General features: G+C 39.1%; 1 protein-coding gene and 1 long non-coding RNA gene across 2 annotated transcripts in view; one reads left to right on the top strand and one right to left on the bottom strand.

Moving 5' to 3' along the window:
* On the bottom strand, positions 1-5655 carry LOC113224926. Its single transcript, XR_003309562.1, has 2 exons — positions 5478-5655; positions 1-115 (listed from the first exon to the last, which is right to left on the bottom strand). It is a non-coding gene; the product is annotated as an uncharacterized LOC113224926 (long non-coding RNA).
* The window catches only part of SLC16A12 (solute carrier family 16 member 12), a 27110-nt gene continuing 16254 nt past the window's right edge, over positions 5592-16447 (top strand). Inside the window, exon 1 of the mRNA XM_023226248.1 lies at positions 5592-5791. Coding sequence (XP_023082016.1) covers positions 5592-5791 — 200 coding nt within the window. The remainder of the gene's footprint in view (positions 5792-16447) is intronic.

A 16447-nucleotide genomic window follows, 5' to 3' on the forward strand; every position in this document is an offset into this window, starting at 1 on the left:
TTGGGATGATTATTTAAATTTTTTATTTGGATTTATACAATTGCATTTTTGGGATATCTTATCAAATCAGTTCTTAACTTATTACATGTGGAAATGTCAAACAGAGGATGCTCACCTAAAACAAATGAAAAAGGAATCATGGGAGTTTAGCGGAAGCAAAGTAAAAATTAATGATGCTTAATATTTTTGTAAAGAAACAGAACATTTTATTTTGCCAGGGGCTTGTTGCCTACAGTATGTCCACTACTGAATAATCACCTCATTTTCAATGTGCCATATCGATAAATGATAGCTATTTTCAGTCCTTGAGAAACTGTACAAAAGAGACTTTTGTGCTCACCGAAGGAATAGACCTGAAATATCTATTTAAGAAAATTATATGTAAAATGATATTTAACACAGTTTTGGAAATGAATAATAACTTAATCATGCCAGCTCAATTACATTCCTTTTTACATATTCTTCCTACTTTTTGTGACAATTACAAACATACAACTTTTACAGAAGCTTTACATAGCTTCCCTCACAAAGTATATGAGGGTCTTTTCTTGGCTTTAACATTGCATCATGATGGTTTTCCATATTACAATATTATCTTCCTGTTTCTAATTGTAATGAATTGCACTCTTCCATTTGTTGAACATGTCATAATTCTCCGAACACTTCCTGGTCGTTAAACATTTAGGTTGTTTCTGTTTTATGTATTATTGTGAATGCAGCTATTATTTTTTGCCCATTGTGGCTTCTCTTACATTGTTTTCTTAGGATAGCTTCCCAGAAATAGAATCGCTGTTGAAAGAATGTGGATACCTTTCTAATTCATGATCCATCACGTTATGTTTCTTTTTAAAAGGGCTGTTGCGCAGCTCTGGCTGTTTCAGTCTTCTTTCATAGCCTATGGCGGCACTAAGGATGGTCCTTATACCAGATGTTTATGGACAGGTGGATTTATAGTCTTACCCTGGAAAACAACTTAACCTTGGGGTTTATTTAAATGGAAAAGCCTAAGAAGAAGCTAGGGCTATACCAAGGCAGAAGTTTCTAAGTTGTGCCTTTTTTTACTGGTACAGCTGATGGTATCACATCATAACACTTGGCAGCTAATTGTGTCCAACTGGTGAGTTATTCCATTGTGTGTGTTTGTCACAGGTGTAGGTAGACTCTTGAATGCTGGTTCTATCGGAATTGAGAGAAAGAGAGGGTGCTAGGCATAAAACGTACCATAAACGTGACTCACATGGCTGTTTAAAAAGCTTTGATTTATGTTAGCACAGTATGGGCAGAAGTTGAAAATCTTACTGCCTCCAGGGGCCTGGCAGGTAAAGCACACAGGAACTGCACACAAATGTGTGCAGGACAGAGTGTCAGGGATAGGGTAAAGTGGAAGTGCAGGCCTTGTCTGAAAGGGGACACTGCTGCTTGGCCCCATCTCATGGCTGCCACAAGGGAATGCAGCCCAACGTATTTTTAGAGCTTGCAGTTTTTCAAAAGAATTTGGAAATTTGGATAGTATCTGATCTTTACAAGTGCCAACTAATGTAAACATTTAAAAAACACTGTAGGCATAATGAAAGTGTCCTGAAGCTTGATTTGCTCATTGCTGCCAGTTTGTGGGTGCTCTCATTTGACTATAGCTATGATCCTGTGAAGCAGGCCAAAGGTAATTTTTTATACAAACAAGGAAGGCTTAGAAGTTATTGTTCAACAGTTCATGAACTGTGCCTGTCCCACTAGGATGTGAGCTTCATGAAAGCAGGGCTATTGTCTCTTTTCTGCAATGCTCATAGCCCAGCTCCTAGAATAGTTTCTGGTGCATATTGGACACTCAATAAATATTGAATTAATGAGTGATGAACAAATGAAAAGAGGTTAAATCACATGGCAAATAATACCTACATTTATGTGCCAGGTATTCCTCATGTTTTTTCTCATTTTAATATATACAACATTTTGTGAAAGTAAAATTATTGCCTCCATTTCATGGGTAAGTCAACTGAGGCTCAGAGACATAAAGTAATTTGCTTGAATTCATATAACTCTTAAGATGCAGAGCTAGAAGCCAGATCTTCCAACTGGGTCTTGGCTCATCAACTTTGTCCTCAGACTAGCTTCTTTCATGGTTAAGAGGTGGCTGCTATAGATCCAGGTATTACATCCAGAATCTACAGGAAGAAGAGGGGCTTGTTTCTTCCTCGTATCTTTTCTTAAGAACAGAGAAACATTTCCAGAGGCTTCTCTCCATAGCTAATTGGCTAGATACTTCCAATTCTGTGCCTCATCACTCACTGACATGGGAACGGGAGACCAATCCAAAACCATTCCCTGAACCAAGGGACTGGGCCCAGATGGCCGCTGGAGAGGGCAGCTAAGAGTTGAATCCTAACAAAGCCAGGGTTATGATGGAATAGAAGAAGGGATGGACTACCAGCTCTGACTGCTGCAGCAGGCTGTGTGTGAAAGCAAAAATACAGGTATGGTAGATCTTTTAAAATAAGAGTTTTTCCTTGAGCGTTTCATTTTGGGGAAGAAAGTAGATGACTGTTAAAGCTACTTATTCACGACACAAAGTTATGTTTTGGAAAAACTTATTCTGAAGCTCCAGAGTTAGAGACACCTTTAGAGGGTTGGTTTTGCTCTGAAATTTCACAGCTGGTCAAATACAGGAATGTTTCAGGGAAATATCAAGGGTACCATTTAAAGAACTGCATTTATAGCTACGTCAGGCTGCAATTCACATCATCCTACTGGTGTGTCATCAGCAAGAATTATGTGTATAATTAGACAAAAATGTTTATGAATTTATACCAAGGAATAAGGAAATGTAGTAGAAGCAGTGCAGGGCATTGGTTAGGAAGACTGGCTTGGAATCAGACCAAGGTTCATAACCCATTTCTGCTGCTTCATTATCTAAAGAATAATAAGGCAAATTACTTAATCTCTTTAACTTGAGTTTCTTTACCTATAAGATAAGGATTATAATATCTATTCTTTGTAGTTCTTGTAAGGATTAAATGAGATACTGTCTGTAGTGATGCTTGCTAGTAGCTTGGCCTGTGGCAAGTGCTTTGTAAACAGCAGCTCTGTATCACTGTTATTTTCACTTAGCGCCAACACCAGTATTTTGGCTATTACTCAATCCCCAGGCCAGTGTTTCGCAATATTATAATTTACAGTAGTAACTTTTTTTTCTTTATCAATAGGTTTAGTATTTATGCCAGTATTGGTCTCCCGATACTTTTGATAGATTTATAATTTCAGTTGTACACTTAATCACCTTTGTCAGTCTCCCCAAAGTCACCAGATGGTTAACAGCATGACGATGAAGACCTGAGGCTTCAAAAGGAGCAAACCTAAGTGATGTATGTGGGAATCATTCTTGTTGCCTTAGCCTCACTACCCCTGCTCTGTATGCACTCTCTGAAATCATCAGCCACCAATTTGTTCCATCTTCAAAGATGCACGCTTACAAATTTCTGTTATGAGCCATTTTCTTGAGAATGTTGTGGTCTTAAAGTAAATGCTTTTTATTAGGCAATTTGTTTTGCCCATAATTTACCAGGTGGCACATAGTCTTTGTTCATCAAATAATCCACACATTGTCATAGTTGAAATGACATTTCATTTAATTGATGTTAGGATTTCTTCCAGTGATCACAATAAAATTATAGAAGCAACTGGGTAATTTGCTCAATTCTGTAGAAGAAGTAGGTGTTGAAACTCTTATTTTTCCTCTCAAAAAATTCATCCCTGACTGTAATTAAGAAGCCTGTTTGACAAGCCATGGAATACCTTAAGAAGCACCTTATCTCACAGTTTCTATGGGGTCAGAATCCAGAAATAGCTTAGCTGGGTCCTAGGCTAAGGGTATCACAAAGCTGCTGTCAGGGTGTCAGTGAGACTGTTCTTAACTGGAAGTTCAATTTAGGGGAAATTCTGCATCCAGGCTCACTTGGGATATTTGCGAAAAAGCAAAAAACAGAAGACCCTGAGATCTTCATGTTTCTTGCTGTCTATTGGAGGCTGCCCTCAGCATCCACAGCCTGCCCATGGTTCCCTGCCAAATGGCTTTCTCCTAGGTGTGCAGCATGCCAGTTTGCTTCTTCAAGGACAGTGGGAGAGCAAGAGTGGCTAGCAGACCTGAGTCATATACAACATGACATAATTATGAGAGTCAGGTTCCATCACAGGTGCCATATTCTGTTGGGTAGAAGCAAGTCACAGGTCCCTCCCACGCTCAAGGGAAGGGATTACATAAAGATGTGAACAACCAGAGCCAGGACCATAGGGGTATCTTAGAGCCTGCCCACCACAAGGAGCTTTGTGTATTGTGACCACTACTGAATCCTTAGTGCCCTAAAATGGTGCCTGACACATGCTAGGGATTCAATAAATACTTACAGTTGAATGAATGAATGAATGCAGATATTCCTTCTTTGAAGTATGTATTGCTAATGGTTTTTCCCCAAGCCTGTGGCTTACCTTTTGGTTTTGTTTATTAATCACATGTTTTAATACAGAAATTTTAAATTTTAATTTAGACAAATTAACAAATTTTTTTATCTTGGTTTGTTTTATTATTTTACATCTCAGGGAGTTTTCCTATCTAGAGAACAGACAAATATTTGCCTATATTTTCACCTAGGTTTTTAATTACTTCTTTATTTTTTTTACATTTATTGATTTATCTGGAAGGTCAAGAGTTAAATGGAGAGTTGAACAGAATGTGGTAAATAATACTTTTTTCCTTCACTGATCTTTGTTTTACCTTATTTGGATTGGATTAAAATATTATATACTAGTTTCTGGGCTCTCTACTTTGTCTCATTTATTTGTCATTCTCTTCTTCAATTACACACTTAAAAATTTATAGCATTTTAAAATATGCCAAGAAGTTGCTGTCAGACTCATTCTGTATAATAATTAGGCTATGTTATAAGCTATTGTAACAGAGAGACTCCAAAATACAGAGACACAAATAAAATGGAAGCTTATTTATCTTTTGTGTAACTGTGTAGAGATGTACAGAGTCCAGAGTAGGAGGGCAGGTCTCCCCAGAGTCATCTGGGGACCCAGGCTTCTTCTGTCTTGTAGCTCTGCCAGCCCCTAGACTGATGTCCTGGTCTGTGTGGTTGAAGTGGTTTCATATCCACATCCATCTTCCAGTGGGTTGGAAGAAGGTGCTGGAAGTCCTTGAAAAGTACCTTTGCCTTTGAGTTGATGAACCAGAAGTGGCACACATGACTTCTGTTCACATCCCTTTAATGGAGACTATACTTTATTGCCACAACTACCTTCAAGAGAGGCTAGGGAAAAATGGTGTCAAATAGAGTAGACATGCATTTGACTACAATTTGAGAGGGTCTATTATATTTTTTAAAAAGAAAGTATGTACCAAGGACAGCAAATAGTCTGCCCCAGTCTAGTATTCACAGTTACAAATACTCATATTTAATAGGAAAGTAATAATCATGTTTTACCAAGTGAAGAAAAATCAACCTTTGGACATAGCAATAAGATATAAATATGTCTTGATTTTTGGTTTTAGATGGCGAGTAACCCATGTGCCAGGTAGCGTTCTATGCCAACCTTGAATGCCAACAGGAAATCACTGGACAGCAGACTCTTCCAAGATCATAACTTGGCTGTTGGAGCAACCTGGAAAAGAAGAAAAAAGAAAAACGATGGCAAAAGTAAATAGAGCTCGGTCTACCTCCCCTCCAGATGGAGGCTGGGGCTGGATGATTGTGGCTGGCTGTTTCCTTGTTACCATCTGCACCCGGGCAGTCACAAGGTAGGTGGGATTTCCTTCTTGACTTATTAAGATGACCTGGCCTGTCTTTTCTTTTAAATCTGCTTCATTCTGTTTCTGAACCCATCATTGTGAAGATATGTGTGTGTGCATGTGGTGTGTGTGTATTTCCATTGACTGCTCAGGTATTGTTTCCTTTGCAGAGTATGTGATTCTCTGACACTTATGAGTCCCAGATAGTGGTCTTTTCTGTCATATCTGATATTTAAACCTGGAGTCTTAGGACAGTTTTAAGCCAATGCTGTGACTATTCCAGTCATTCATTTTCATAAGCAGCTCTAGAAGATGTGGAAGGATGTAACATTTATTTCTTTTCACTCTTCATCTTCCACTCTTCATTAATATGAAATAGTTAAAACTCATCACATATGAAATAGCATGGGAAATGTCCTACAGTATTTTCATAGTGAAATCACTTTTCTGGGGATTTTAAAGAATTGGTAAATGCACACCTGAGAAGGTAAGTTAGCTTAAGCCGGCATAGCTCCAGGGGAGGGTAAGATCATTTCTACAAATGTGTTTCTCCAGAATTTTTAACTCTTTCATCTTAATGATAAATCTAAATTAAGATAGATCTTATTCATTAAAGTTTTACAAAGCTAATAGGATGTGTGATCCATAAGTCATAAATCAAGAAAAACACTATGGGCAAACTGATGACAAGAGATCATAATCATAATGGTGTGATGTGGCTTTAAGTCTAGCGGTGAGGAAAAGGGGTGCCAGATGACAAGAGCATGGTTATAAAGTTTACAGTGGATGTGTGAATGGATCACACAGAGTTAATCTTACACAGGGTTAGGGTCTATATTCATCCCAGAAAGGATAAAACTTGTAAGGCCAAAATAATCCTGGAAAACTCCTTGGCTCCCTAGGGCTCATTAAGCCACTGGAAGCTTAAAACCTAGAATTTTAATTATTTTGCTTTATTTTGCATTTTGTCTGTTGTGGTGAAGGCTGACTTCTAGGTTGAAGGAGAGCACAAACATAGATGCAGGAATTCTCTCATTCTTGCCTGCTCTCTTCTCCCTCTTACTTTTCTCCAAGGTCACAGTGTTGAATATGCTTAAGTTAGATGCATGTACGGTAGGACTCATCCATCTCATTTATATTTGGAGTAAATATGCATTTGAAGTCTACATGTGTTAGCTCTTTCCTCTGCAGGTGCTTTCATTCAAATAGAAATCTTTATTTCTCTCCTCTGGCAGCAGACCCTTACAAGAAAGTAATTTGGACTAATTATTTGATGGCATCATCAATAGAGGCATCAATGTCCCTCCTATAACAAAGATACAATGCAGGATAGAATAAGATGTTTATCTTTGCTATAGTAAGGTTGGTTGATTGTGTGTCATGATAAACTACAGATTTGTTCAAACTAATATAATTGATGCTGAGTGATTTTACGCTGTTGGTGGGAATATAAATTAGTCCAGCTCTTGTGGAAGACAGTGTGCTGATTCCTCCCTGACCTAGAACCAGAAATACTATGAAGTGTGTTTCCTTTGTTGTTGTTGTTTGTTTGGTTTTTTTTTTTTTTTTTTTTTTTTTGAGACGGAGTCTCCCTCTGTTGCCCAGGCTGGAGTGCAATGGTGCAATCTCCACTCACTGTAACCTCCTCCTCCCAGATTCAAGTGATTCTCCTGCCTCAGCCTCTCAAGCAGCTGGGATTACAGGTATCTACTACCACGCCGGGCTAATTTTTCTATTTTTAGTAGAGACAGGGTTTCACCATGTTGGTCAGGCTGGTCTCGAGCTCTTGACTCAGGTGATCCACCCGCCTCAGCCTCCCAAAGTGCTGGGATTACAGGTGTGAGCCACTGCGCCAGGCTGAAGTGTGATTCTTAAGAAGACCTCTGTAAGAGGAATTGGGATACAATTATCCCTTTGACATTGTGACTTCTCATCACTGATATGACAGCTCCCTGGACATTAAGAAGTCTAGATTATAAGTCTGTAATATGAGTCTATAAAACTCATCTATAGGCCGGGCATGGTGGCTCACGCCTGTAATATCAGCACCTGGAGGCTGAGGCGGGTGGATCACGAGGTCAGGAGATCAAGACCATCCTGGCTAACACGGTGAAACCCTGTCTCTACTAAACAAAATACAAAAAGTTAGTCGGATGTGGTGGTGGGCGCCTCTAGTCCCAGCTACTCAGGAGGCTGAGGCAGGAGAATGGTGTGAATCCGAGAGGCGGAGCTTGCAGTGAGCCGAGATCGCGCCACTGCACTCCAGCCTGGGCGATAGAGCGAGTCTCCATCTCAAAACAAACAAACAAACAACAAAAAAAACCTCATCTATATTATGAGTCTTGTGTTCTGGGTTTAAGGAAGTTGTGGAGTTAAAAGGAATCCTTTTCATCTTGGTCCTTCCCATAGAAGCTTCCATCATTCCCATGATGAGGGAGTTCTGGAAGTGGGCACAATGCTTTAGAAGGAGGGATCATGCTGGAATCTTAGGGGTAGTTGAGTCTTCATGGTGAAGTTGCACTTTTGTGGAGTTGCCCATAGTGCTTTTCAATGAGATACTAAGATAAGTCTCCCAATCACATGGTCTCATGTGAGCCTTGTGATTTATTCACCTTCTATTTAATAGATTAGGACACTGATGCTCAGAAAGATTGACTTGCCTACATTTATTTTATTTTTATTTTTATTTTTTGAGATGGAGTTTCACTCTTCTTGCCCAGGCTGGAGTGCAGTGGCATGATCTCAGCTCACTGCAACTCTGCCTCCTGGGTTCAAGTGATTCTCCTGTCTCAGCCTCCTGAGTAGATGGAATTACAGGCACGTGCCACCATGCCCAGTTAATTTTTTGTATTTTTAGTAAGATGGGGGTTCACCATGTTGGCCAGGATGGTCTCGAACTCCTGACCTCAGGTGATCTGCCTGCCTTGGCTTCCCAAAGTGCTTGGATTACAGGGGTGAGCCACCGTGCCCGGCCTACATTTCTTTTTGTCTAGCAGGACAGAGTTGGACTGGAATTCTAGTTTCTTGTTTTGTTTTGTTTTGCTTTTTACTTCTCATCTTATTTTTCACTGTACATACATTCATAATCCATTGACTCTTGAAACTAACGCGCGCACACACACACACACACACACAAACACACACACACACACACACACACACAGAAACCACTATGGTCTTTCCAATACATAACTCAATAGCTTCCTAAACTATTCTCATACGTACACCACACTTCTACCTGCCCCTGCATACACACTACAAACACACACACTACAAACACACAAACATACACATACACACACAAACATGCAAACTCTGCAGCTTATCCTTTGGAACAACTGTGTATTACAAGACATGGGTTTTTGTTTCTTGTTTTTGGTTTTTTTAAAATGGTTATGGGAGTCATCGTCTTAACATGGGCAACTTCTTAATATCCAGTGAGCTGTCATATCAGCGATGAGAAGTCATAGTACCAAGGGAATAAATGTCTCCAAATTCCTCTTACACAGACCCTCTTAAGAATCACACTTCAGAGTAAGCAACCTAGGAACCAAGGAATTAATTCTCTTTTCTTCTCATAAAATGTATATTTTAGTGCAAAATTTTTCCATAGGAAAAATTGCAGAGGAACAGGTATTCTTGAGTGCTCCTCAAATTTTCTCCTTACTTTCCACAGTGTTTTACTTTAGTGTAAACTTCTTAGGCTTGCCCCTCGTCTGACATACCACAGACAAATAAGAAAAAGTTAAACACATCTTACTTGCACAATTTTTTTCCAGTAAGATCAAAAGTTAACTCAGGATCCTAAAGTGGTTTGTTAACTCACCCTACATTGCAATTTATAGGAAGGGGATAATCCATCCTGATTTACCATGACCCCATGATTCTTTCTATTCTTTGAAATTCAGGATTGGATGTATTTTAAGAACTTAAAAACTGTTTAAAAGTGTCAGGAATAGTCACTAATAATGCCTCTTTACCACCTTGTTTCCAACCAAATCCTAATTAAGCAAAGCTCTTCAGTATGTGAACAGTAAAGGCAATTTACTCTATCTGCTTAATATTAAGCTGTATCCAAGTATGAATTTGATGATGAAGAATCAAAAGGCAAAATTAGTTCACTCCAGAAATACCTTCCGGTGGTAGAATGCCTGTCACTTTAGTCATTTCCTTAATCATAGTTGGTGCGCTTATGCCAAATCTTTCAATTGGATAACTAAGGGAGCTTAACTCTTAAATCCTCTTTACACCAAAAAAGAAGTAAGTAGATGGTTCCAAAGTGCCTATTACTGTTATTTTTCAGACAGGTGAATAGACCCAAAGGTCAAATTCTCATACTTCTGTCTGTAGAAGAACCATGAAGAGAATGAAGCTCACAGACGCCCAATTTTGTGTTATCTATTGCCCAATCTAACATGTTTGACTGAAAACCCCTGCCTCGTTTGACCAGAGGTATATGGGCTAATGCATATTGGATTCAATTGGTGATGAAACTGGAGGAGATTCTAATAACAGCTGCTTAGATTTGGCAGCACTATAAACAATTTTATCTTTATCAACAGCAAATGGATGCTGGTTCTTTAAAGAAGAAAAAATTTGCTAATCCCCCTGTCTGAAAAAGAACTTCCATGGTATGCTCCTATCTACAAGTAAATAAACAAACCCCCCAGGCAGAACCCAGGTCATCTACACATGCTAACATCTTTCATTATTGATCCTCAGGGACACAGTGGATGTTCTACAGAGTTTTCCAGGCCCTTCTCCATCTCTAGGATATAACTTAGGACACCACAGTCACAATCAGACTTGGGTTAAATGTGTTTATACTGCTGCTCTCAGTTTCCACTAAGCAAATTACAATAACATTACAGTCTGAATATTTTTGAAAAAGGCATAGGGGGAGAGATCTTTGCTCCAAAAAGAAATAGTAGCTAAAGCAGGATGGAATAAAGGGTGCTTAGTTCAGAACATTCTAGCTAATTCAGTGTTCTGTGTAAAATTAAGTACTTGTGTTCTCTGCCTAAAAAAAAATGTAGTAACTGGTTGTACATAAAAATATTCAATAAAGATTGAAAAACAAGAATCACACTTCATGGTATTTCTGGTTCTAGGTCTTTGAGGAATCACCGCACTGTCTTCTACAATGGTTGAACTAATTTCTATTCCTGTGAATAGTGTAAAAGTGTTGCTATCTCTCTGCCGCCCTGCCAGCATCTGTTGTTTCTTGACTTTTTAATAATCACCATTCTGACTGGTGCGAGATTGTATCTCATTGTAGTTTCGATTTGCATTTTTCTAATGATCAGTGATGTTGAGCTTTTTTCATATGTTTGTTGGCTGCATAAGTGTCTTCTTTTCAGAAGTATCTGTTCATGTCCTTTGCCCAATTTTTAATGGGGTTGTTTGTTTTTTTCTTGTAAGTTTGTTTAAGTTCCTTGTAGATTCTGGATATTAGACCTTTGTCAGATGGATAGGTTGCAAAAATTTTCTCCCATTCTGTAGGTTGTCTGTTCACTCTGATGGTAGTTTCTTTTGCCGTGCAGAAGCTCTTTAGTTTAATTAGATCCTATTTTTCAATTTTTGCATAGAAATACCATTTGACCCAGCAATCCCATTACCGGGTATATACCCAAAGGAATATAAATCATACTATTATAATATAAAGATATGTGCACACATATGTTCAGTGCAACCCTGTTCACAATAGCAAAGACATGGAATCAACCCAAATGCCCATCAGTGATAGACTGGATAAAGAAAATGTGGTACATATACACCACTATGTATGTACTATGCAGCCATAAAAAGGAATAAGATCACATCCTTTGCAGGGACGTGAATGGAGCAGGAAGCCATTATCCTCAGGAAGCTAACACAGGAACAGAAAACCAAACACTCCATGTTCTCAATCATAAGTGGAAACTGAACGATGAGAACACATGGACACAGGAAGGGGAACAACACACACTGGGGCCTGTCTGGGTGGGGGAATGGGAAAAGGGAGAGCATCAGGAACTTAGCTCCAAAGAGATTAATAACCTCTTATCCCACACAAGCCTAGAAAGTAGCGTGTACTGCACAACTAGACTATATCATATAACCTATTGCTCCTAAGCTACAAACCTGTATAGCATGTTACTGTATGATACTGAATACTGTAGGCAATTATAACACAATGGTAAGTGCTTGGGTATATAAACATAGAAAAGGTACAGTAAAAATATGACATTATAATCTTATGAGGTCACCATTGTATATGTAGTCTATTGTTGATCAAAATGTCATTATGTGGTACATGTCTGCATTTTATAATGAGGGTAAATCCAATGAATCATTATTCACTTAAATTGAAGTCCTGGTGGTTAGGAGAAAATAAACTTTTTAGTATTAGACCAGCAATCTTTAGAATGTTAAGAACCATCATAAGGTTTTTGTTATTGTTTACACTGAATTAAAGCTAGTTTGACTGTTGCGGTTAATCAATGCCAGGCAGTTCATGTTACCATTCTCTCTGTCGTTCGGTGTGACTATTTAGTACTCCAAGTTCTGACATAATTATTAATCTAGCATCAGATCTGCTGCAGCATGTGTGGTTTCTTAAAGCACTGGATAGAGAAGGACCACTTTTTATACCCCTTTGACAGAGATTACATATAGTATTCAGTGTGGCATACAAGAATGGGACTGTGGTGAACACAGAGATGCGCCACTCATTTGGCCTTAGCTGCAGGGTGTACAGTCAGCAGAGCCCGCAGCTGTCAATTCTTAGGTCCTCCTCACCTGCAGAAAGCTGCCTCTCCCAAGAAGACACCCTTGGGCGTAGAGCAGGTACTCACCACCAATGACTGATTGAGGATGTGCATCAGGGCTGGACCATTTCATTTGGAACTGGCTGAGAATTTGTTAGGCCTGCATTGCAGTTTGACCTCTCTGCTTAATCCTGCATCCTTCCCTTTCCTTCTGCCAGTGTTGATCCTTACTATATGCCCTGCATGCCAAACTTCATCCCATCTTTTGCTGGGACTTAGAATTTAGCTCACCACACTGTTCCATTTTCTCTTTCCTACCACTAGGATCAACAACAAAATTATAGGGCCCAGTGCAAAATGAAAATGCTGGGACCCTTGCTCAAAAAGCAGGGGGGAAATGCTGTTAAATGTACTAAAATAGAAAGCTTTTTCCTTTCTTCAGTGGTCTCTTTACATTTTTCATGATGTTTAAATTTGCTATTTAGTGTTATTCTAAGTAAAGTAAATGAGAGTGTGAAATAATTAGAATGAATTGACCATACATCTTTATGTTATGCCATGTCAGCTTTAAATGCAAATATGAGTCTTGAACTCATATATGGGATCACTGAAGTCACACAACTCTTATTTTGTAGCTCATACATACACACTTACTTCATTTTCCATCAGAACAATAGAAACCCCGCACAAAACTAACTCAGCTGTTTTCCTTTGACTTCCTGAAACTTGCACATCCTATCGACATTCTCCTACCTTCAGCTTATCGATGAGTAAGGAAGAACTGAAAGGGAATGGAAATAGGGTTGGCCGATCTTTCTCTTTCCTTGTATGCCATCACCCTCAGCATTAGTGGTTCGCTAATACAGGGAAGCGATATGAATGAAAAAGGGTATGATAGGAATCCTTGGTCCTTTGTGATTCTTAGAACACCACTGCCTTCTTTCTGCATTTGAAGCAGGTTTTGGTTCAAACGGAAAGCATAGTCTCTTGGGGCTGGTAGACACTTCATTCCCTATCCCCAGGCCTGCTAAGTTGTAGATGTAACACACTTAACCTCATACCGGCTTTGAGTCTTAACTGAACTCTCTTGAATCGTGGGCCTAGCAGAACACTGTGTTTATGGGACATCTCTAACACTATGTGTGAATGGTGGATCATAGAACTGCAGAAACACATATTGCATGTATCTCCTCTGCTTACATGAAGTCTCCATTGTTCCATTGCACTGCACGTATGAAACACAAATTCAAATATTAAATTATTAAGCTTGTAATCCCAGCACTTTGGGAGACCAAGGCAGGCGGATCACCTGAGGTCAGGAGTTCGAGACCAGCCTGACCAATATGATGAAACCCCGTCTCTACTAAAAATACAAAAATTAGCCGGGCATGGTGGCACGCATCTGTAATCCCAGCTACTCGGGAGGCTGAGACAGGAGAATTGCTTGAACTTGGGAGGCGGAGGTTGCAGTGACCCGAGATCACGTCATTGCACTCCAGCCTGGGCAACAAGAGTGAAACTCTGTTTCAAAAAAAAAAAAAAAAAAAAATTCAGTCAGTGACAGCCAAGCATTAAATCAAGTTTCATACTTCTAAGTGCCAGGCTCTATGTGACTGTGTAGGCTGCACTCCCATGAAGCTGGCCCTGCCTAGCACGGCAGTCTTGTTTATACCTGGTTCTCTCCCTTCTTCTCCAAGCTCTTCACCACCTACTTTCACACCCAGCAGCAACTGGAGAGGACAGGGAGAGTGAACATAACAGGTTACTATGGATTGTTAAAGCACAATTAATTGGAACTTAGCTCCAAAGAGATTAATAACCTCTTATCTCATCCCCAAGCCACAGGCCTGATTTCTTCCCCTTTTATCGCCAGGCTATAAAAGCTTTCTGCCTGAATGAGGACACCATGCTAATCCATATAAGGCTCTTCCAAGTTGCACAGTGATGCAAACTATTGCTTCTTGTTCACATGTCTTTCTCTTAAGTAATTAACTATTTTTCAATGTAAATATTTCTTTCTCTTCCTCTGCACATACACACATACACACACATATACACACATTTCTGGTTACATAAGAAATCATGTTTATTGTAAAGTAATTCAAAATGCTGAATAAAGATTAAAATAATTATTTCTAATCTCACCATTTACATATAATGATTAGGTACATTTTAGTGTATACACTTTCAGGAAATTTTGTTTTTATTATACTCTAAGTTCTAGGGTACACGTGCACAATGTGCACGTTTGTTACATATGTATACATGTGCCATGTTGGTTTGCTACACCCATTAACTTGTCATTTACATTAGGTATTTCTCCTAATGCTATCCCTCTCCCATCCCTCCACCCCACGACAGGCACCAGTGTGTGATGTTCCCTGCCCTGTGTCCAAGTGTTCTCATTGTTCGCTTCCCACCTATGAATGAGAACATGCGGTGTTTGATTTTCTGTCCTTGTGATAGTTTGCTCAGAATTATGGTTTCCAGCTTCATCCATGTCCTTACAAAGGACATGAACTCATCCTTTTTTATGGCTGCATAGTATTCCATGGTATATATGTGCCACATTTTCTTAATCCAGTCTATCATTGATGGACATTTGGGTTGGTTCCAAGTCTTTGCTATTGTGAATAGTGCCACAATAAACATATGTGTGCTTGTGTCTTTATAGTAGCATGATTTATAATCCTTTGGGTATATACCCAGTAATGGGATTGCTGGGTCAAATGGTATTTCTAGTTCCAGATCCTTAAGGAATTGCCACACTGTCTTCCACAATGGTTGAAGTAGTTTGCACTCCCACCAACAGTGTAAAGGCATTCCTGTTTCTCCACAACCTCTCCAGCACCTGTTGTTTCCTGACTTTTTAATGATGGCCATTCTAACTGGTGTGAGATGGCATCTCATTGTGGTTTTGATTTGTATGTCTCTGATGACAAGTGATGATGAGCATTTTTTCATGTGTCTGTTGGCTGCATAAATGTCTTCTTTTGAGAAGTGTCTGCTCATATCCTTTGCCACCTTTTTGATGGGGTGCTTTAAATTTTTTCTTGTAAATTTGTTTAAGTTCTTTCTAGATTCTGGATATTAGCCCTTTGTCAGATGAGTGGATTACAAAAATTTTCTCATATTCTACAGGTTGCCTGTTCACTCTGATGGTAGTTTCTTTTGCTGTGCAGAAGCTCTTTAATTTGATTAGATCCCATTTGTCTATTTTGACTTTTGTTGCCATTGCTTTTGGTGTTTTAGTCATGAAGTCCTAACTCATGCCTATGTCCTGAATGGTATTGTCTAGGTTTTCTTCTAGGGTTTTTTTTTGGTTTTAGGTCTAATATTTAAGTCTTTAATCCGTCTTGAATTAATTCTTGTGTAAGGTATAAGGAAGGGATCCAGTTTCAACTTTCCCCATGTGGCTAGCCAGTTTTCCCAGCACCATTTATTAAATAGGGAATCCTTTCCCCATTTCTTATTTTTGTCAAGTTTGTTAAAGATCAGATGGTTGTAGATGTGTGGTGTTATTTCTGATGCCTCTGTTCTGTTCCATTAGTCTATATCTCTGTTTTGGTACCAGTACCAGGCTGCTTTGGTTACTGTAGCCTTGTAGTATAGTTTGAAATCAGGTAGTGTGATGCTGCCAGCTTTGTTCTTTTTGCTTAGGATTGTCTTGGCAATGCAGGCTCTTTTTTGGTTCCATATGAACTTTAAAGTACTTTTTTCCAATTCTGTGAAGAAAGTAATTGGTAGCTTGATGGGGATGGCATTGAATCTATAAATTACCTTGGGCAGTTCGGCCATTTTCAAGATACTGATTCTTCCTATCCATGAGCATGGAATGTTCTTTCATTTGTTTGTGTCCTCTTTTATTTCATTGAACAGTGGTTTGTAGTTCTCCTTGAAGAGGTCCTTCACATCC

Source organism: Piliocolobus tephrosceles, chromosome 9 (genome assembly GCF_002776525.5).
Source record: "Piliocolobus tephrosceles isolate RC106 chromosome 9, ASM277652v3, whole genome shotgun sequence".
NCBI classification, from domain to species: Eukaryota; Metazoa; Chordata; class Mammalia; order Primates; family Cercopithecidae; genus Piliocolobus; species Piliocolobus tephrosceles.